Here is a 22,335-nt window from a genome sequence, read left to right on the forward strand (position 1 = left end):
AGTCGGACTTGTTCCCAATGAGGGTTGGACTTTGCAAATGATGCCCTTTGTCATTGGTTCTGTTCATAACCTTTATGGACAGAATTTCTAGGCACAGCCGTGTGGTGGAGGAGGTCGAGTTTGGTGGCGGGAGGGTGTTGTCTCTGCTTTTTGTGGATGACATGGTCCTCTTGGCTCCATCAGGCCACGACTTCCAGGCCTTGCTGGGACAGTTCACAGCCGAATGTGAAGCAGCTGGGATGAGAATCAGCACCTCCAAGTCTAAGGCCATGGTCCTCAGCCGGAAAAGGGTGGTTTGCCCACTCCAGGTCAGAGGGGATGTCCTGCCTCAGGTGAAGGAGTTTAAGTATCTCAGGGTCTTGTTCACGAGTGAGGGTAGGATGGAGTGGGAGATTGACAGGTGGATTGGGCCGGCATCCGCAATGATGCGGGCGCTAAACCAGTATGTTGTGGTGAAGAGGGAGCTTAGCCAGAAGGTGAGGCTCTCAATTTACTGGTCAATCTAAGTTCCAACCCTCACCTATGGTCATGAGCTCTGGGTAATGACTGAAAGAACGAGATTGCAAATATAAGCGGCCGAAATGAGTTTCCTCCGCAGGGTGGCTGGGCTCTCTCTTAGAGATAGGGTGAGAAGCTCAGTCATTCGGGAGGGGCTCAGAGTAGAGCCGCTGCTCCTCCATGTCAAGAGGAGTCAGTCGAGGTGGTTTGGGCATCTGGTGAGGATGCCTCCTGGACGCCTCCCTCGGGAGGTTTTCCAGGCATGCCCAACCAGGAGGAGGCCTCAAAGCCAACCCAGGACATGCTGGAGGGATTATATCTCTTGGCTGACCCAGGTACGCCTCGGGATTCCCCTGGAAGAGCTGGTGGAAGTGGCTGGGGAGAGGACAGTCTGGGCTTCCTTGCTGAAGCTCCTGCCCCCGCGACCCGGACCCACCGGATAAAGTGGAGGAGGATGCCGACAAAGTGAACGATACAGCTGCTGTTTTGAACTGACTCTAACACGCCAAACTGTGTTTATAAGGAAGCGCATCTGTCAACGGGATGCATCTGCCAAAAGAATCTTAAATCTTTTGCGGTTGGGTTCACCATCAAACTCACTCAGCAAGAATTATGGATTAACCTCAAGCTAAATGAAAAGTTTCCGCCGTGTGGGACCATTTTGATCTCATATCGGAAAAAAGGTATTTGTTTTAATATCATGACACTGAACTGCACAGTGGTGCAGTGGTTAGCACTGTGGCCTCACAGCAAGAAGGTTCCGGATTCGAGTCCCAGCTCGTGCACAGGATCTTTCTGTGTGGACTTTGCACGTTCTCCTGTGCCTGCGTGGGTTCTCTCCAGATACTCTTCTACCCACCATCCAAAGACATGCAATTGGGGATGAGGCTAACTGAAATACTATAAAATGACCGTAGGTGTGACTGTGAGTGTGAATGGTTGTTCGTCTCTGTATGTTGGCCCTGCAATGGACTGGCGACATGTCCAGGGTGAACCCCACCTCTTGCCCATTGACGCTGGGATAGGCTCCAGCCCCCCCGTGACCCTTAATGTAGGAATAAGCGGAAGACGATGGATGGATGATGACGCATATTTTCACATTATTTTCTGCAGGTTAAATGTCACATTTGTTTGACAGAACTGTCGTATCTCAATAAAAGCACCTCCTCAATGCTGAGGCATTACAGGGCCAGGCATGAGAATGAGGTCCCAGATACACGCTGGACAAACTCAGGTATACAGCCATTGTACAACTTGTTCATAGTTGCTTTATTGATAATTACTTCCTTTTGAATTAATTTATTTCAACAATGCAAGAAGAAAACGAAAGTACAAGAAAAAAATTCAACATCTAACAGAATGAAAACAAGGATCTTCTTCTCACACTTTGAAAAGGAGTGGGAGGAAGTATAAATCTCTATAATCCCACCCCCTTTCACTAACTCATAACAGCAGATCAGCTGTCTGTGCTCTCAGATCAATTCAAACTTATATTTCATATATTTATTTATTCTTTACTTAATTTTTACCCATAAAGCTTCCAGGAAGCAGATGCTGGATGAGGCTCTACTGAATTTGATACTGAAGGACTGCCAGCCCCTCAGCATTATGGAGAATGAAGGGTTCAGGGAACTGGTTCAGGTCCTTGAACACTCATATGTTTTGCCCACCAGAAAGGCATGTGGAAATTTTCAGAAGTATTAGTTTATATATCAGTTCATTAAATCTTTCATTGAAATATATTGATTTGCTTTTGGTTTTACTTGGTGTCATTTTCAGATCATCAAACACATGGTGGCCAAAAGGTGTGAGGAGGAACGGAACATATAACGGCTGACATGTGGACATCTGTGAACATGGAGGCTTACTTGGCTCTTACCTGTCACTACATGAATTGGAATTTGCAGTTGTGTAAATCTGTCTTGGGAGTGCAATACTTTCCACAAAGTCACACTGCTGACAATTTGGCCCAAGTTAAAAGGGGCATGATGGAGGACTGGGTCATTACCAATAAAGTAAGGTGTCTTGTGACCGACACAGCACCAAACATGATTGCATCCACGAGACAGCTTCAAATACGGCACTCAATTTGCATTGCACATAGCCATCAACACAAACACAAAAACAAACACCTGTTGGCATTATGGAAGCGGCTATAAAAGAGCCTTCACGATTGTGCTGAATGTGAACGCGAAACGTTTGTTGATTCTTCCGCTGTTTCACGCCGACTCCAGAGGTGCCATAGCCAAAGCCGATTCTTGCGTTAACTGCACTTTGCTCGGTTGGCGACACCCTGTGGCGGTGTTTGGTAACTGACATTATTTGACAACCGCATATACATCAGGCACAAAAAAGCCATCAACACAAACACAAAAACAAACACCTGTTGGAATTATGTAAGCGGCTATAAAAGAGCCTTCACCATTGTGCTGAATGTGCAAGTTTCAACAATAGCAGTACTTGCGCTGTTGGAGGATGTGGCAAACGGTGCAATAAGATGGGAGCGACACTTCAGGGAGGACTTGCACCACAATTCTGACGAGTGGCTGATGAGCCGGTTCCGGCTACCGCGGGCCATCTTTCTGCAAATTTGTGAGAAGCTGCGACTGGCGCTCCCCTCCATGAGGAGTACGCTTACGTTCATGGTAAGGGTTTACACTCCATCCATGTGCAGACCATCTATACGCAGAGGCTGGAGGGATGGACGCCGATCCCGGCCAGGCAGCCATCCGCTACGCCAGAATTTCAGTTCCTGTGTGACGACCCTCCCACTGGATCCGTGTGGGCCGGAGGATGCGCCGCTGGGTCCGTGTGGGCTGGAGGATGCGCCGCTGGGTCCGGGTGGGTCGGAGGACCGTCCGCCGCTTGTTGGCCTGGTGCTGGAGCTGAGGCCGGGGGACGACGGGCTGGCCCGAATGTCGCTGGTCCTGGAGGATGACTCAGAGCCGGCAGACGGGCACCCGCTGCCCAAATTCCGTCAGGTGCCCCTCTCCCTGACCCCCACCTGTCTGGCCGGCACTCCTCTGGAGGGCAGCTGTACACCGCTTGACCTCCTTTTGGTCCTTATCTGTCGTACCTCAGGCCAGCTCATCTCCACCTCCATCTTCTCCTTTATCTCTCTGGCATGCAGAGTCCGGAAATTCCTCAAGATAGTCTGCCACAGCCATGATCGCTCTCCTTACCGTCTCAGTTGAAACACTGGGGCTCTGCAAGATTTTACTGACTCTGTTAATGTGGTTCAACACATTGTACCATAGAACAGTACTCACCATGAAAGGCCATTTCATCATGTTTTCCATGATGCTTTTAGCGCTGGAGACACATTCTGGATCCTTCTTCTCCTTTGCATGATCTTTCAGAGCCGCCAATGCATCCACAAATTTCAGGAAGCTGGTAGCGCACTGCATCCACCCGGCACTCCCATCTTGTTGTGGACAAAGCCTTGATGGACAAGTCTTTAACGTTTTTCTGGAGAATTGTCCAGCGGTGAACAGAGCTACTAAACAAATTATAAAGCCTCTGCAATAATCCAAAATACCCTAAAGATACGACAGAAGACTTGGCAGCATCTCCAACCACCAGGTTTAATGTGTCACTGCCACACGGGACACACAGTGCTTTGTTGTTTCGTCCTAGGACCCTTGCCTGGACCCCCTGCGTCTTTCCTTGCATATTGCTGCCGTTGTCATCGGACTGGCCACGGAGGTCACAAAGATCCAGGTTCAGAGTTTCCAGGTGTCCTAAAAATAGGTTTAGCAGGCCCTTGCCAGCGGTGTCCTCAGCAACAAGAAATCCCACAAAGTGCTCATGAATGGACACTCCCTTTGTCAGCTCACAGTTGACAATTCTTAAAACTACTGACAGCTGCTCATTGTGGCTGACATCAGGAGTGCAGTCTATGATGACTGCGTAGTGCTTGGCCCTCCTCACTCTGTACACTATGGCTTTAGTGGTGCACTGTGCCACAAGGCCAATTCATTTGTTCTGTATAGTCTTACTTAGGTATGTCTCAGCCAGCTCTTTCTCCTCAATCCTCCTCAGGTGTTCCTTCATCATTGGGTCAAATTTGGCCATAAGCTCCACTTGACCCAAGAAATTGGCATTGCTATGCTCGTATAATTTTTCTCTGTGGCCTCGAAATGCAAGGTTACGTTCAGGTAGGTAGTTGACGATGGCAAGTAATCTGTGCAGAATTTCCTTCCACCTAACAATTTCAGCATTATTGAGATTAACGGTCAATTGCTGTGCCAGACTTTAGATGATTTCTCAGTGTGTGCCAGCCTTCCATGCATTTAATGTGTTCAGGGGACCTTTCATGTGCCTTGAGGTTAGCCTGGAGATTGTTTCAGTTATTAAAACCACTGGAACTCAGCTGTGAACGCATGCTCCCATCTCCAAACAACCGGCAACAAAAGCAGAGAACTAAGTCCTTTGCTTTGCTGCAAACAAGCCAGGACCTATGGATCTTCCCTCCACTCTCCATGAATGTATAGTAGTTACTACATGTGAACCTCCGACTGTCTGTGTTTTTTAGGGAAGTCGGTTTTGATTTGAACAGGTCCTCTCAACACTATCAGCCATCGCTCGCTGTCACTGATATTTTTTTGGCAAAAGTGCCGGGTCATCATCCAGTCCCAATTCATTCGTAGTTGGGGGAGATGGAGGGCTGTCAGGCCGCGGACTCACCAAATTTTCATTTTGAGCATCAGCGCTTTGCTCCTCCACCACTGGGCTTGCGGCACTTGGTTCTGAGGTAACTTGTTGAGCTAGCCCGCTGGAACTCAGCTCCGAGTCTGCCCACTCTGCCGTAACAAGCTCTGGCTCCTTAGGGTGGGGCTGCTCGCTGACATTTTTTCAAGCTGTTTTGTCTCAGAGAAAGTAAAAAATTGCGACAGTTTTGGTAGTGTCCCGCTACGTCTTTGCTTTTTGCCGTTTCTCCGAGACAGCTCCGCTTCCTCGAGCCGGCTTCACGCAGCTGTGGTTTCCTATTTGCAGCAGTAATTACATGGAGCCCTCTACTGGCAGGGGGTGTAGTAATTCGCTGAATAACTGGCCCGCGCAGCTGACACGCACACGGACACAACGCCAAGCACTCGCACATTTACTGCTGCATGGAGGGGGATGTCTACAGTGTATTTCTAGCGCTGGACAGCTCCAGTAGATATAGACAGACAACCATTCACACTCACACGGTCATTTTAAAGTATTCAATTAGCCTCGTTCCAATTTGGATGTCTTACCCAGACATGCATGAGTACCAAGAGAGAGCCCACGCAGGCACAGTGAGAACATGCAAATTCCACACGTGCCCGGGCCGGGACCTTCTCGCTGTGAGGGACAGTGCTGACCACTGCACCACCGAGCCTGTCCCTGTCTATATCCTGCCGACCAATAAAATTATTCCCGGTCGGAGGGAAGCCTCCGATTGGCTTTTGCAAAGTTAGAACAGCAGGAAGCAAAAACGTTAGAACAAAGTTAATAGAAGTACAAGATCCAATACAAAATTATACAATTATATTCAGGATGCTGTTAAAAAATTCTAAGAGCTGTTTAGTCATTTAGCTTTGATGCATTGTGATTCAAATCATGATTATTGAATTTGCAGGGGGTTTTTTGTATTGATTTGTTGTCTTTTTCCAGGAGTGTTGTGCTATTATTTAACCACAAGATGGCGCCTCAAGCAAAGCAAACAACTGTGGACTGAATGAGAGAAGGCCTTGATGTCAGAAGGACGTGTTGTTTGTAAGATGTATTGTTTTATAAATCATTAAAAAAGAACAAACTGGTATTGACTACAAACAAAATGAGCTGTAGAAATCAGAGAAGTCTACTGTGGTAGAAATCTACTGCTTTTATTTTACCACAAGATGGCGCCTCAGGCAAAGCAAACAACTGTGGACTGAATGAGAGAAGGCCCTGATGTTGGAAGGATGTGTTGTTTGTAAGATGTATTATTTTATAAATTATTAAAAAAGAACAAACTGGTATTGATTACAAACAAAATGAGCTGTAGAAATCAGAGAAGTCTAATGTGGTAGAAGTGTACTGCTTTTATTTTACCACAAGATGGCGCCTCAGGCAAAGCAAACAACTGTGGACTGAATGAGATGAGGCCTTGATGTAGGAAGGATGTGTTGTTTGTAAGCTGTATTATTTTATAAATCATTAAAAAAGAACAAACTGGTATTGAATACAAAGAAAATGAGCTGTAGAAATCAGAGAAGTCTACTGTGGTAGAAGTGTACTGCTTTTATTTTACCACAAGATGGCGCCTCAGGCAAAGCAAACAACTGTGGACTGAATGAGAGAAGGCCCTGATGTTGGAAGGATGTGTTGTTTGTAAGATGTATTATTTTATAAATTATTAAAAAAGAACAAACTGGTATTGACTACAAACAAAATGAGCTGTAGAAATCAGAGAAGTCTAATGTGGTAGAAGTGTACTGCTTTTATTTTACCACAAGATGGCGCCTCAGGCAAAGCAAACAACTGTGGACTGAATGAGATGAGGCCTTGATGTAGGAAGGATGTGTTGTTTGTAAGATGTATTATTTTATAAATCATTAAAAAAAGAACAAACTGGTATTGAATACAAAGAAAATGAGCTGTAGAAATCAGAGAAGTCTACTGTGGTAGAAGTGTACTGCTTTTATTTTACCACAAGATGGCGCCTCAGGCAAAGCAAACAACTGTGGACTGAATGAGAGAAGGCCCTGATGTTGGAAGGATGTGTTGTTTGTAAGATGTATTATTTTATAAATCGTTAAAAAAGAACAAACTGGTATTGAATACAAAGAAAATGAGCTGTAGAAATCAGGGAAGTCTACTGTAGTAGAAGTGTACTGCTTTTATTTTACCACAAGATGGCGCCTCAGGCCAAATAGAAAATGAGGAACGCTTCACGAATTTGCGTGTCATCCTTGCGCAGGGGCCATGCTAATCTTCTCTGTATCGTTCCAATTTTAGTATATGTGTTACAGAAGCAACACGGTTCTTCTCTGTCGCCACAGCCATATATAATGTCCATGAATGCACAAGCAACCTAAGTCAGGGTGTTGTAAACTCAAACTCAAATAAACGACTTAATCTGCTGAGATAAATATATAGACATCACAGCTACATAGAAATTTGAGGTGTTTGGTTATTATAATTCATCTTTAAGCGCTTGAAAATACTTTCTTTGAGTTTTGCAAACGTAATCAGGCAGCAGCAAGGAATTATGGGTAATCTATGCAGCCGCTCTTCCCGACAGGCAGCCACGACTCGCTGGCCCTCCTCCCACTTCCCCTCACTGAATCTCCACCCTCATCAAGCCGGAGCAACCACCCCCGACTGAACTGCATGGATTGTACTTCACACGCTGCTGATTCAGAAAGAGACAGAGAAAGAGAACATGGCTGTCGCTATTCTTCCAGTGTCCTTTATCAGGAACTTAAGAGTTTTCAAGTGAGCTATCCGAGAAGTGAAATAAAAGGAGGAACACGAGTATTTTATTGAAATCACTACTATATGGTGAAGAGTGTTCCCATCATCAAGCAAACACCAAGGATTCAAGGACTCAAGGACTCAAGGATCTTGATTGTCATGCCTCTCACATTTCCATGTTGGTGGTACGAAAATTGAACTCAAGTCCCGGGATAGCAAGAGATAGCATAATAGAGAGTTGAGAACACGATAGATATTCACAGAACAGAATAGATGTTTACTCAACAAAAAATATGTTTACTGAACAGAATCGATATTTACAGAACAGAATCGATATTTACAGAACAGAATCGATATTTACAGAACAGAATAGATGTTTACAGGACAGAATAGATGTTTACAGGACAGAATAGATGTTCCTGAGCCTGCTGACGTGGGGAGTGAACACCAGGGAGCTGGTGAAGAAGGCCCAGCGGAGACTCTTTTTTTCTGCCGACCCTCAGGAAAACCGGCCTACCTCACAAACTCCTCACAAACTTCTACCAGTGCACCATCGAGAGTGTCCTGAGCTGTGGATGCAGCGTGTGGTTCTCCAGCTGAACCTCAGAGGAGAGGACACACCTGCAGCGAAGCATCAAGGCTGCACCCCTCTCACACCCTGGCATCAGATCGACTCCGCCTGGCTGGAAAACAGAGCTGGAAAAATCGAGTCTGACTGGACACACCCTGAACAAGGTCTTTTTGACCCCCCTTCCCTCTGACAGGCTCAGGGTCATGAGGGCACGGACAGAAAAACTGGGAAACAGCTTCTTCCCCAGGGCTGTGAAAGCTCTGATGGCAGCCTGAGCCCGACTGTTGTTGCATGTTGCACCTCTCATCCTGCACTTTACTTGTGATGGACATTCAATTCGCAAGCCTACATCACCACTGGACTCACTGCACTATCCTCTATCCTTCATTCGTGTTCTTTTTCTATCCTGTTACTGATTTTCTGTTCTAAATGATTATTATCTGTTTATGCTGCTGTGTGACGGACTGTGTCCGACTACATCTCATTCTACAGAAATGTTCAGTGGTAATAAAGAAAACCTTAAATGACGCTCGGGTAGTCATCCGAATTCATGTCGGCCCACTGCACAGTTCGTGGCTGTCGTTGCCTCTCTGGCACAGAACCACAACCATCACTGGTGGAATTTTGACAAGCATTGGTGAACTGTGGCCAATCAAATCCAATTGATATTTTCAACAACTATTTTACCTCTCACAAAGGTTAGTGAGTACGTACAGTGGAGATTCCATTCGACACTGAAGGTAGCCTGTTGGAGGCGCTTGGTAATGTTACCGTTTACACACTCTCTCCACTACAGAGCAGGGCCAGGTGAAGCTGAGCCAGCAGGAGACCGGCCATACATCCGGATTTAGGCAGGGCAGTCCAGAACTGAGATGCCTTGTCCATCAGGACGTCCTCTTTTTTTGGCGTTGCATTTGAACGCAACGCAGCCTATCGTCCAATGGTGTGAGAGTGGTTAAAAATGATAGGCTAAAAACGGTGTCACTCAATCATCTGACTTCTCATTGGTTGCAAATGTAAACAAGCCGCCCCCTTTCCCACGTGCTAGCTGTGCACGCGGCGTCTCACCTCGTTAGCGGGACGTTGACGAGCCGAGAGGACGGACCGCATTCAATGCCCAAAGGTCAATAAAGCCCGCGTCCCTCAGCAAAAGTAACAAAGACGATTCGCATGCGTTTTGCACACTTTGTCGCTGTGACGTGGACGTTAGCACACAAGGAAAGACGGCGATTGAAAGGCAAAACATGTTTTTTTTTAAATTTGTTTAAGAACTGAAATGTGTATTTTTGGAATTTATTGATGTTTACGTATATTTAATTTGCACATTAAAGGCCATCAGTGTTCTGCTTTGTGGCACTGCACTTTGCAAGACAGATGAATCGAATAAATACAAATACTGTGAACAAATACTTTTTCTCAGGAATATTTGTTCCTCTTCGTCTCACAGACACCGTGATATATCGTAGATTGCGATGTACACACTATCTCAGAATCACTGCATCCTCATACCATCGTCATCGTGTTCAAACAAATCCAGCAAAACCTGAAGTAAGCACCGGCACCATAATGCTAAGCCAATGATAATTAACATGGTTGTGTAATGTTCAGGGTGCGAGGCGTCTCTTCAGACCTTCAAAAACTAGAGAATAATAAAGTAGCATGCTTTTGCTAAAATTAATGCTAATGCATGGATGGGTATATTACTTTTTTTAACTGTCTTGAAGTAACTCAGTTCGCTTACTTTGAGGGGAAACAGATGTTTGCTTGTTTTTTGTTTAACCCGTTTGTTAATATCCCCAAAATCAACAATTACAATATAAAGCTATTGTTTAGACAAATCATGTAACCATGATTTGTATTTTCGAGTGATTTATTTAAGGGGTTGTACTTCCGCATTTTATGTTGAAAAAGCCCGTATGACTTCCGGTGCTACCGATCACGGCAGTCGTGTCCGGGATTTCGGCAGGATCACATGGCCCAGTGGGAAACTAAGAAATAGGTTGAGTGCCAACGATGAGTAACTTGTAAGAACACAACGTGTTGATGCTTGTTTCATTGTTAGGCAGTCCCAGAAGAATGAGAATGTTATTTAGTGCTCGCGATTAGCGCCGCTTGCTAGCGTTAGCATGATATGCTAACGCCATTAGCATTCTGGACTGGCACCTGGCTGGATGCATTAGCATTTGGCTCGTGGAAGGGGCTGCTACTGGTGCCACTGTGAGACTGATTTAATTAATTGATCCGCTTTATTTATTACAATTAATTGCGTTAATTTGTATTAGAAGGATCAATGTTTTGTTTCAAATAAAAAGGAATGTAAAAGGACAAGTTCTAATTTCATGAATACTACTGTATGTAAACTGGTGTTTTTGGTTATTCTTTCAGGTGTTTGACCTGCGTGGCCGCCTGTGGTCATTTATGATCAAAATAAAGAAGATCAAGGATGTGCTTCTGTCGGAGGGCTGAAGATTTAAAAAGTCCGAACAGCTGTAACCATGATTTCACCGAAACCCCAGTGCACTACACAGGAACGATTTTATACATGTTTTTATACTTTGTAGCCAGGAGAAACAAACATGGATGAAACTCTGATGGAATCGTCAATCATTTGACCCCTTTTTTTTCCCCCCACTCCTTGAAGGAGTCACGCAGAAAGTTGAGTCAAAATGAAGTCACACAGCTCATTTACATTCAGACTTGGTTCATGAAATATTTTGCTATATGACAGTAATCCAGAAGTACCCAAGCTTCTATCACTGAACGGCAAAATCTGAATTACCAAGGTGGGCTGGGGGTGGCGCTGATAAAACGCCAAGTGTTATAATGACGATAAGTTTGGTACAACTAGGAGAAGACAGATGTACTGTGAGGTAAGAAACGAGTGCTGATATTCAACCAGGATCGCCCACAATATCAGATGAACAAGCGTCACTGCGACCAGGTCCCACGATGCGAAAGAGGCCCTGCTTCGAGTCTTCCTTGATGCTCTGACGGCTGTTTTTCCCTGGATGCGGCCACTTCCCAACTGCGGTGAACGCTGACTCGTGTAAATGAAGTCGCCATGCTCTCTTCTTCCTCTCGCCTGGTGTGTGAAGCTGACAGAGCCCCTCCCTCATCATCCTGCAGGATTAGAGAGACCAGAGAAGCTACGGTGGAGTGCGAGTGACTCAGCGCATGTTCTTGAGAATCCTAATTTCATTCACCCGCCAATAAAGTGACAGCAACAAATGTAGATCTCGGTATCACTGCTTTCTCATTCATTTACTCGGTTCTCTCCTTATCTACTGAACAGGTACAATGGACACTCATCGACTTCCATCCTTAGTACCTGGACAGGAAGTCCTGAAATAGGAATTCTCCTGTTAAAAGTAGATACCAGGCTTTTAACCCCTTCAGGATCACTGCATTTGTCAGTGTTTTTTTGTTGCCAACATTCAAAGCAGCACAGCTGCCACAGAGCTGAAGACTCAGGTGTGTTCTTGGACTCTTTGGAAAGGTGACTGTCAAGTTTTCCGATGAATCTTCCCTACTTGAAAGGGCTCAAGAATACACAAGTGGTATCACTCTTGGTTTGACCATTTGTTTTTGAGGGACCAATTTGCAGCAGGTCATAATCCTTGTATGGAATAGGAAATAAAAAGGGCCTATTTCAGTTCAAACAAGAATTTACATTTCACTTCAACATTAGCAAAATCATACTAATTATGCATAGCACAATTTACTTGTAAACAATACTTTTCTATTTATAATTGACACATTCGCACCATAGAGTTCAAGTTTTGGACTACATTACCCATAATTCTCTGCGACATCAGGAAACAAACTGGTGCGCTGTCGTCAAACTGTTCTTTACACCTAAACAGCCTACAGCAACAGATGCGCTTTGTGATGCACATTGAGAACATGACCGCTACATCAGTGGACTACGGACGACATCGAGTCACGAGTTGATTTAAATGTCGTCATTTTAAATTCACCAAGCAAACGCTCAACACTACGTTGCTGGATTGTAAACGCTACTGTACCACGACTGCAAGCAGCAGGCTTTGCCAGGTAAGTGTCTATCAGTAGCTTTACAAGTTGCGAAGTAAAACGGTTCCACAAATCAGAACATTTAGGCAAAGAAACATTGTCTTACCGGTGGCCTGTGTATTCGTTGAGGATTCGATGCGAATGCTGTCAGTTCAGATCTAACGGCTTTTAAAGGAAGGACTGTCAAACAAGCGCCTCTGCGCTCTACACGCGACTCGATTGAGAGAGAGAGAGAGAGAGACGGCAACTCTTTGCCTGAACATAAAACTAGAGTTCACGATAGGCCTATTTGAAGATTTAGTTTCACCTCATTTTGTTCTGTACTTCTAGTGGTTTATAAACACAAAATTCTTTTAGAAACAAATCATATTAGAGAAATCAGTTATTTTAGGCTCACGTCGAGCGAAACAGTGACACTCTCAGGTGTCCGTTTGAGTCTGGGATTTACTGACAAAGAGATACAGTTGCTAAAACAAAGGGGTTTTACTTCCGCCCATCACTCTGTCTGAATGCTGACCAGGAAAACCTCGGTCCATGACCAGCTAGGACAGAGCAGACATCACTAGTCCACAGACACAGGTCCTGACCTCCTTTTATCAAATCTGAAGTCCAAAAGTCAAAAATGACTTGTAGACTGTACAGCGTTTGGCACACGAAAAGTCTTCTTTGGCTCCTACTTGGAGACTTCTGAAGGACATCTGGATACCCAAACACAACAACATCCCATCATAACATAATCTTGGTCTCCAATGACAACCAACACTGGCAGGATGCAGCTTTACATGGGATTTGGATATTTTTGGTCATTTTGGGATGAACAAATGGAGAAAAATAGAGCGAATGGTCAACAGCATCAACCAAGTATAAAACTGTAAAAGTGTTCATAAATTGTTCTGTATTCTCAATTGAGTAAGACTGACAATAATAACTAATATTTCACTGACTAACAATCCAGCCTCTCCCCCGCTCATACAGTCGGACTCACTGTAGATGTGCTGAATGCTGTGATTGTTTGGTCTCTCAGCTGATCTGGTTGCCTGGAGACGGGGCGTGGTTGTCACTTAGCAGGTGTTGCAAATCAATAAATGCCCGCTTGCCCTGCTCCTTCGTGTGTGTGCATGCCGGTCAAACTGAACCGATGGCTGTGTCTATTTTTTCCTGCGTCAGTTTAACATTTTAGTCGGTGCTCCAGCCCTTTTTATGATGGCAGCTACAACAGGTTATGGGCCCAGAAAGGAGCTTGGAAGCCGATGGAACCGTTTATGTTTTGACGGAGAGGAGAGAAATTATGAGTTGTGGGAAACCAAGTTTCTAGCGCACCTGCGTCTGCTGAAGTTGAAGGGCACCATACTCAATGAGCCGCCTGATGAGGAGGAGGAGAACAGTGCAGCCACGGCAGAGGACAATGACAAAAATGAAGAGGTTTATGCAGAAGTGATTCAGCTGTTGGAGGATAAAAGCCTATCTCTTGTGATGAGAGACGCGGCAGATGATGGCAGAAAGGCCCTCCAGATTCTCTCTAAGGGGAAACCCCGAGTGATCAGCTTATACACAGAGCTGACGTCACTTCAGAAAGCTGTCAATGAGAGCGTCACTGATTATGTCATCCGTGCAGAGACTGCAATTACAGCACTGAGGAATGCGGGAGAAACTTTGAGTGATGGCTTGTTAACTGCAATGATTCTGAAGGGCCTGCCGGACTCATTTAAGCCATTTTCCATCCATAGCACACAAAGTGACGAGAAGTTGAGTTTCACCGCATTCAAAGCTAAGCTGCAGAGCACGGAGAAGTTCAATGCTTGCCCAGATGATGACAGCGTGATGAAAGTGAGAGGAAGAGATGGTGGGAACTTGAAGCTGTCCTGTTACAACTGCGGCCAGAGGGGTCACAAAGCTGTGGCGTGCACTTCTGCTGCTGGAGAGCGGGGACAGAGACAGTGGTGTAGCGTCTGCGGGAGTTCCACGCACAAGGACGTGAACTGCAGGCGGAGAAGACGGGACAAGGTGAAGCAGGCTGTGGATGAAGAGGAGGACCACACGTTCGCTTTCAAGGTCCGTCAAGTGGATGGAGACCTGGTCAGCGGAGTGAAGGAGAGAGGCCTTATGGTGGACACAGGGGCCACTTTGGAAAGTGTCACAGAGGGTATGAAAATTAAAGGTAAAACTGAAAAATCGAACATGACGTGAAGTGTGCACAAAAGGTAAATTTGCTCAGAGCAGGAATAGAGAGCCAGATGAAAAAGCAAGAGTTCCACTTGAACTGGTACACACAGATTTGGCCGGACCTACAGAGCCGGCAGCAAAAGACGGGCTCAGGTATATCTTGGCATTCACGGATGACTATTCAGGAGCAGTGTTGACCTATTTTTTGAAAGCTAAGAGTGACACTGTTCAAGGCACTGAGAAGTTCATTGCTGATGTTGCACCTTTATGGTAAAATCAAATGCACCAGATCCAATAATGGCACAGAGTTTACATCTCGCGAATTTCAGTCACTGCTCAGCAAAAATGGCATTCGACACGAAACCTCAGCTCCCTATTCACCCCATCAGAATGGGACAGCTGAGAGGAACTGGAGAACTTCACTAGAAATGGCTGGATGCCTGATAATTGAGAGTAGCCTCCCAAAAGAGCTGTAGACGTACAGAGTTCAGACTGCAGCAGTCATTCGCAACAGGTGTTTTAACAGACGTGTAGGGCAGACTCCATATTACATGCTGACAGGAAAGAAGCCAGATCTTTCAAGAATGAAAACTTTTGGGTCAGTGTGCTATGCACACAAACAAAAGAAGAAAAAGTTAGACTCTCCAGGTGAAAAATGTATTTTTGTTGGTTATGACAAAAATAGTCCTGCATATCTAGTCTTCTATCCAGAGTCAGGCAAAGTTTCCAAAAACAGGTTGGTGAAGTTTATCACAAAGAGTGTCAATCAATGTCACTCTCAGACAGATCAGGACACCAGTGAGTACATTTTGCATAGGGAGAGTGTTGAAACCCACTTACCACAAAAGGACATGACAAAACCAATTCCCCAGGAAAAACTAGTAGAGGTGTGTGAGTCGAACACCAACTGAGGTGAAACGGGAAACGGTAGCAGCCGACGTTATCCAGAGAGGGAGAGGAGACGTCCTCAGTATTAAGGGACTATGAGTGTGAGGTAAAATGTGAGGATGACCATTTACTGACCAGTGTGGATTATTGTTCCAGTCATTTCTGATTTACCCCGAACGCTGAGAGAGGCGATGAGTTCCCCCGAGTCAGAACAGTGGACAAAGGCTATGCAGGAAGAGATGCAGTCACTCAGGGAGAATGAGATGTTCACCTTAACTCCACTGCCTGAAGGTAAACGTGCAGTGGGGGGTAGATGGGTTCACACACTCAAAGACAACCCTGTTGAGACAACGTACAAAGCCAGGTATGTGGCGAAAGGTTATAGTCAAGTTGAGGGGACTGATTATCAGGAGACCTTTTCGCAAACTGCTGATATGACATCTGTACGTAGCTTAATGCAACTTGCAGCTCAACATGATTTAGAACTTCACCACATGGATGTAAAAACTGCCTATTTGCATGCCCCTGTTGATTGTGAGCTGTATATGGAACAGCCAGAAGGGTTTGAGGTTAAGTCAGAGACAGGTGAAAAACGAGTCTGTAAACTGAACAAATCACTTTATGGTTTGAAACAGTCGGGACGGAATTGGCATAAAATGTTACATGATTTCCTCAGCCAAAAAGGTTTTACCCAAAACCCAGCCGACCCCTGTGTTTACAGTAAACAAACTGAAAGTGAGAAAATAAGACTGATAATCTGGATAATCTAGCGGAATACATGGCTTTGGCAGCTGTAACACAAGAAAGCATGTATCTTGTGCAGCTATGAAAAGGAATGGACAATGGGTGTGAATACGCACCGGTGACTATTGATGAGGACAATCAAGGTGCGATCGCTCTGTCGAAGAATCCTATATGTCGTCAAAGGTGTAAGCATGTTGACATCAAGTTTCATTTTGTTCAATCTGCCCTTAATGATGGAAAAATAATGGTGGAATATTGCCCAACAGCTGACATGGTGGCTGACATTCTCACTAAACCTCTAAGTAAAACCATGCTGAAAGGTTTTTGTGTTCTATTTTTGGTGTGAAGAGCTAAAACATGAAATGAAAATGATTTGAAAATGAAATATGTGAAGGTATGTGGCACACTGTATTGTTGTTTAGTCTGAGAGCAAGTGGGGGTGTTGAATGCTGGGATTGTTTGGTCTCTCAGCTGATCTGGTTGCCTGCTTATTGGGATGAAATTCTTCCACTTGGTTAATGAGCTTTTTCATCATGTACCATTTTTTGTTGTCTCTGAATAGCTGCCTGACACTGATGCTCATGACAGCGTGAGGAGTAAAGTTGCAGCCGCTAAAGCAAATGACCTAAAAGAGAATGTGTGGGCTCATTCCAGTTTTATGTCAACAATGCTTTGACTCAACATTTCCATGTTAGTCTATTCTGTCATTAAACACACATCTGTTGTACAGTTGAGATATTTTCCTCTATTATCCTCATGGACTGATTTCAATTTTACCTCACCGCTGAATTCTTAGTGCAATGATCATAAGGCTGCCTCGCTTGTTCTTCCACCAATGGAGGAATTGATGACGAATTCCCACCCTTACCCATCTCGCCCAGCCAGTGTCTGGCACCAAAAAAGCCCATTCATGCAAAGGCAGCAGATGTGGACGTTGTTGCTACCCTATCAAAACTAATCAATGACAGAATGGATGATGTTGGGCTACAAATTGCTGGTGTCAGAAAAAATGTGGACTTTGCATGTGAGGAGATAAAAGACGTGAATGGAAGAGTGGGCACTTTGTACCAAAAAAAATCAACAAAGAGGCAGGTCGCATGGACATAAACCAGCAAAGGATTACAGACCTTGAGAGACACTCCAGAAGGTGGAATCTCAGGCTCCCACTTTAACTGTTCTGAAGATTTTGATCGGGAGTGTACACACACACGCACGCACACACACACACACACACACACACACCTCTTGGAAATTGAAGAGGATTTAATACAATTACAAAAAAAACACTTAAGACAGTAAAGCACATATGAGTTAGCCTCAATTTATCTGAGCTTCAAAGTGGACAGTAAAAAAAAAAGTGTGCAGGATGAATGATAGTGACCTCCAAAAACTGAATGGAGGGCTGACCAGGCTCTACAGAGTCAGGATGAGTTTGGCACCGAGAGAGGAGTCGAGGCCTGAGTAGATAAAGCATGAACCCTTATTATTGCAGCAGCCAGCTTGGTTTCTTAGCTGGATTGCTTCCATCGGTGTCTGAGTCCTCGCCAACGAGCTGGTGGGGAGGACTGCCTCATCAACCGTAGCTCCCCCTAAGATTTGCCGGATGAAGAGGGGAAGCGTGTTGATGCGCTACCGCCTGGTCTCTGGCTGCCTTGACAAAGCTCCTCCTCCCAGGAGGAAGGTGGCTTCTCTCCACTGGTCAGGATGGAGAGTCAAGGCTCACAGGAGGGCAATAGTATAACAACTGTGAGTGGTGATTGATGAATCATGAAAATCAAGAATTTAGATGCTAATGGATAGCAATCACCTAGAGAATAAGATTGTTCAGAGTTACGACAATGAAGAGGCAAGGGAAGCGTAACTACAGACAGAAGCAGTCTAAACATGTTAATATGCATGGGTGTGTATGAGTTTACTGGGTTTTTCTACCAGACAAATGTTTGGAATCCCAGGGTTTGAGGTTGCAGAGGTGAGAAAGACCTGTTGCCAACCCTCCCGACTGGAAGTATGAGTGCCTGGGTCGGAGTCAGGGGACGAGGACTGGTAAACATCTTAAAACAGAGGCAAGTGTTGATATAAGTGGTGAATTAGAAAGGTGGAGAGGGGAACTGTTCTGCTCCCCTTTCAGAATTAAGTGTTCTGAAGGGGTTAGTCCAGACATCCTGAGGAAGGAAAAAAAAAGGGGGGCTGGTACACTGTAGCAGGCTCAGCACCAGACACCAACGAACAAAGGTGAAGGAGATGTCCTCCTCATCTGCCATGTCATCCCCGATCCCCATTGTCCAGCTGGTCCAGAGTGCCTGGATCCCAGCTAGTCTTCAGCAGCACTGCACCTGTCTGGGAGTAAAGGGACTCCACCCCAGTGAGTTCCCCTGAAGGCAGCAGAGAGACCATGACCTCAAATTGAAAAACAGATGTGTGAAAAATGACCCCCCTTCCCTGAGGACATACCTGTGTAGTTGCCAGGCTTGGTGTAATTCAGCCAGCGTCTTACTCAGGAACTCCTGGGTGAGCTGGTTGAAGCCGTGCTCCATCTAGGGACTGTAGCAGCGCAGTGTCCCCTGCTGGCTGCACTGAGGCCCTGGCTCAGTATCGTTCCACCTCACCAGTCTCTCCAGCAGGTAAGCCTGGAACTGGAGGAGGAAGCAAGAAGTTCGATGGACAGAGACGAAAAGTACATGAGCTGTACGCAGTGAATGACTTGTCTCACCTGGGATGATCACCCCCCACTGGTGTAAAGGCTCACCCCCTTCGGATCCTGGATGCGGGCCAGGGGATGATGTGTCCTCCAGATCACCATCCAGGATGATGTCAATGAGGATGCCTGTGGTTTCTGTCAGGTCCCAGGAGTTCCATCTCCAGCTCCCCTGGTCCAACAGCAGCAGTGGCAGGCCAGCTCCCTGAGTGTCAGTGTCAGCCTAATGTCCCTTTCTTGCTGAGACTGCTTGGCCTTCACGAGGCAGCCATGTCACCCCCATTCCACTCAAAAAAAACAAATCAAGGACAAGCAGGTCATGAAGGTGGCATACAGCTGCTGACACCCCTCACGAAGTGAGGACACACATCCAGGCGCACCAGCTGATCCCAGTTTGCGAACACTCTGCGTCCCGCATCCGATCCATCGAAATCTGCTGCAGGGACCCCCAAGATCCGGCTGACAGGTACTTAACTTACTTACTCACTTACAGTGTCTAAACTTTGTCGGTCTGCGTGATCTTTGACAGCCACTGACAGCTGTAGTGTCTGTCTTGCTGGTTTCACGCTTGTGTGGCTCTTTGGCTCCGTGATGGTGGCTCCCCTCCCTGCAACCACTCAGTAATGGCACTTTAAGTAGATCACCCGACGTCCAGACTGGACACTTTCCTGGGAATGTCTGACGACACCTTTTTCTTCCAGGAGATGGCGGCCGTTCACGCATTTGCCTTCCTCCTGCCCCGCCGAAGGACTGGCCCCTGCTGTGCTGCCTGCGGAGGTGAGAGAACAATGGGGAGGATCCACGGGAGGGAGGCCAACGATCGGTCAAAGGTGAGCAGGCTGACCAGCCCAGAGTAAAGTCTTTTAAAAACAGCCCAAACCACCTCTGCTCTCTCCGTTAGCCGTCCTGATGGAGCCTAGGAAGCGTCTGTTTCAGGCCAAACACCTGGAGGAGCTGGAGGAGGAGGAGGACTCTGATCCAGGTGTTACAGCAGCTTGAAAACTGTTTGTTTTTTTGTCCCCCCCTCCGCTTCTAAAGGGACTAGACAGTATGGGTGCAGTACACGGCCAGCTGCGTGTGTCGCTCTGTGCGGAATATTATTAATAATTGTGTGTCTTTAGCAGGGTTCACCTCCTCTGATGTACACGGCCAGCCAGGAACGGGAGAGGAAGGAGACGCCACAAGCGGCGACGGCTGCACCCTTCAGCCTCCTCCTCCGCATCAAGGCAGCCACCGCCGCCGGAGCTGGCCCCCCCCCCCCCACCCCTCCTCCTCCTCCTCCTCCTCCTCGTCCCCCAGGCTCCCAACCAGGGATAAACAGGAGGAAGAAGAAGAAGGAGAAGGACAGGGAGCTCCTCGCCCAGACTGACCAAGCCATGGTCCCGCGGAACCCCTGCTACGTCTGCGGGCAACCCCAGGACCTGGACTCGGACCACGCCTTCTACCGGGGGCGCTTCTTCTGCCCGATGGGGGACGAGGGACAGAGGGCTGCTGAGCAGTGGCTACAACAACAGTGGGAGAGCCACGCGCCATCCGTCCCCAGAACCACCTCCTGGCGTAACCAGAAGCGGGTCGCCGCATAGGAGGAGGAGAAGGAGGAGGAGGAGGGGGAGGAGGGTCAGCGAGTAAGTCCCACAAGACCCACAAGATCCACATCTGCCAGCTCTGTGGCCTGCCGATGACCAAAGACTACGGGCACAGTGCTTTCAGCGGTCTTGCGAGCGGTGGCGGTGGCAAAACCACGGAGAGTTTCTGTGCCCTGTTGCAGGGACTGCACCCTGACCTCTGGCTGGCGAGGAAAAGAGCTGGCCAGAGGAAAAACAATTGAGGTTTTTGAAAATAAAATATATTGGTATTGCAAAGCCCTGGTGTTGTGTTTTTCTTGCTTGTCATACTTTGATAGTTCGTTTTGATTCATTTGAACATAAACATTGAGAACAAATCTATCTATCTACATATATGTGTGTGTGATATATATGTAATATATATATAAATATATATTTATATATTACTATGTAATATATTATATATATAATATATATGTTCCACACAATATGACACACTATGTAATATATATTATACGTATTACACGTGTATTACACCAACAATCGACCAGCGCCTCCATCAGTCTCCACGACGAATAACACAGCGCCTCCCTCAGTCTCCACGACGAATAACACAGCGCCTCCCTCAGTCTCCACGACGAATAACACAGCGCCTCCCTCAGTCTCCACGACGAATAACACAGCGCCTCCCTCAGTCTCCACTACGAATAACATAGCGCCTCCGACGGTCTCCAAGTCGGCGCGCGGCTAATTTGAATAGGCTGTTCTTTTTGTCAGCCGGCCAATCGGCGGCTCGCTTTAACCAGCAGATTTTTGGATTGGTCGACAGGATCTGCCTACCTTTTCCGGCACCTCTCGACATTTTCCGTCACTCTTCTTCTGCGACTCAGAGAGGTAAGTGTCGCTGCGCCCTTCCTCCCGCTACTAAGACGAAAACTTTTATCACGCCGAATTACAGACTGTGTGGATGTCGTATCGTTGATCTGTCTTGCTACTGCTTGCACTCGTGATGGGTCGATGAGGCGTCATGAAGCGTGTCGACACAATGACACACTATGTTGATACTGTGTCACTGAATACTGACACCTGCTGGAATTTAAAAATCCCTGCAGGCAACCGACCTGACAGACTGATCTTCCACTGATTTGATGACCTCGTGTATACAATAATATCATTTAAGTCTTTGCATTCATATTGTATCATTCCATATCTTTGAATATTGTGAACATGTATCATAATGTGAAAATGATTGTTATGAGGATGCTTGTGGACTTTGTTTTTACAAATTTTTATTCAAAAAAATAAGTTTTTCCAATGTTTTAAAAGTAAGTGCGTCGCGTTTCTTGCAAGCAATTTCTCCTGCCTTGGAGAACACAAGCTCACATGGCACTGATGATGCCGGCGTACACAGGAACTTTTTGGCCAGCAAGAAGAGGCTGGGACAGGCAAACCGCTGGCTCTTCCAATGTACCAGAGGATCTTGAGTCCGTCCAATCTTCCCCTCTGCTAAGTGTTGCTGCACTTCAGAGATTGCATCTGCAGTTGCACTTCTTCCAAGTCTCCCCACTTCATCATCCAAGTGCTGTCACAAGTCGTCTAAAAGAAAAAACACAAAATTAGCATTTCAGTACAATTTTCAAAAAAACAAACAAATAATGATGAATAACATACCTGATGTGGTTGCAGAGAGCTGTGATGATGGTCCGGGCTGGGCCTCGTATGTGTGCCCGATGATATGTGCACACTCAGACCGC

General features: G+C 46.1%; 1 protein-coding gene, 1 long non-coding RNA gene and 1 other non-coding gene across 9 annotated transcripts; 2 read left to right on the forward strand and 1 right to left on the reverse strand.

Moving 5' to 3' along the window:
• Positions 1–7,381: 7,381 nt before the first annotated feature.
• LOC147241990 (U6 spliceosomal RNA) lies at positions 7,382–7,487 on the reverse strand. Its single transcript, XR_015111099.1, has one exon. It is a non-coding gene; the product is annotated as a U6 spliceosomal RNA (small nuclear RNA).
• Positions 7,488–10,410: 2,923 nt separating this feature from the next.
• On the forward strand, positions 10,411–11,726 carry LOC147241991 (uncharacterized). The gene is made up of 2 exons (XR_015110977.1): positions 10,411–10,518; positions 10,880–11,726. It is a non-coding gene; the product is annotated as an uncharacterized LOC147241991 (long non-coding RNA).
• Positions 11,727–12,333: 607 nt separating this feature from the next.
• LOC147241992 (uncharacterized) lies at positions 12,334–20,920 on the forward strand. Of its 7 annotated transcripts, none has more exons than XR_015110975.1 (4): positions 12,334–19,482; positions 19,718–19,846; positions 19,918–19,998; positions 20,138–20,920. XR_015110975.1 is itself a non-coding variant. In XM_086191861.1 (4 exons), exons 3-4 carry the CDS (start codon positions 19,721–19,723, stop codon positions 20,597–20,599), a joined length of 588 nt encoding a protein of 195 aa, XP_086047987.1. In that variant the 5' UTR covers positions 12,334–12,547; positions 14,254–19,482; positions 19,718–19,720; the 3' UTR covers positions 20,600–20,920. The 7 variants fall into 5 exon arrangements, 4 of the variants coding, with proteins under 4 accessions (XP_086047987.1, XP_086047984.1, XP_086047988.1 ...); XM_086191861.1 differs by lacking the exon at positions 19,918–19,998 and having other exon boundaries at positions 12,334–12,547; positions 14,254–19,482; XR_015110976.1 differs by lacking the exon at positions 19,918–19,998.
• The last annotated feature ends 1,415 nt before the right edge of the window (positions 20,921–22,335 follow it).

This window comes from Aulostomus chinensis, chromosome 21 (assembly GCF_037954235.1).
Source record: "Aulostomus chinensis isolate RoL2024-O1b breed Wild chromosome 21, RoL_Achi_v1.0, whole genome shotgun sequence".
Taxonomy (NCBI): domain Eukaryota; kingdom Metazoa; phylum Chordata; class Actinopteri; order Syngnathiformes; family Aulostomidae; genus Aulostomus; species Aulostomus chinensis.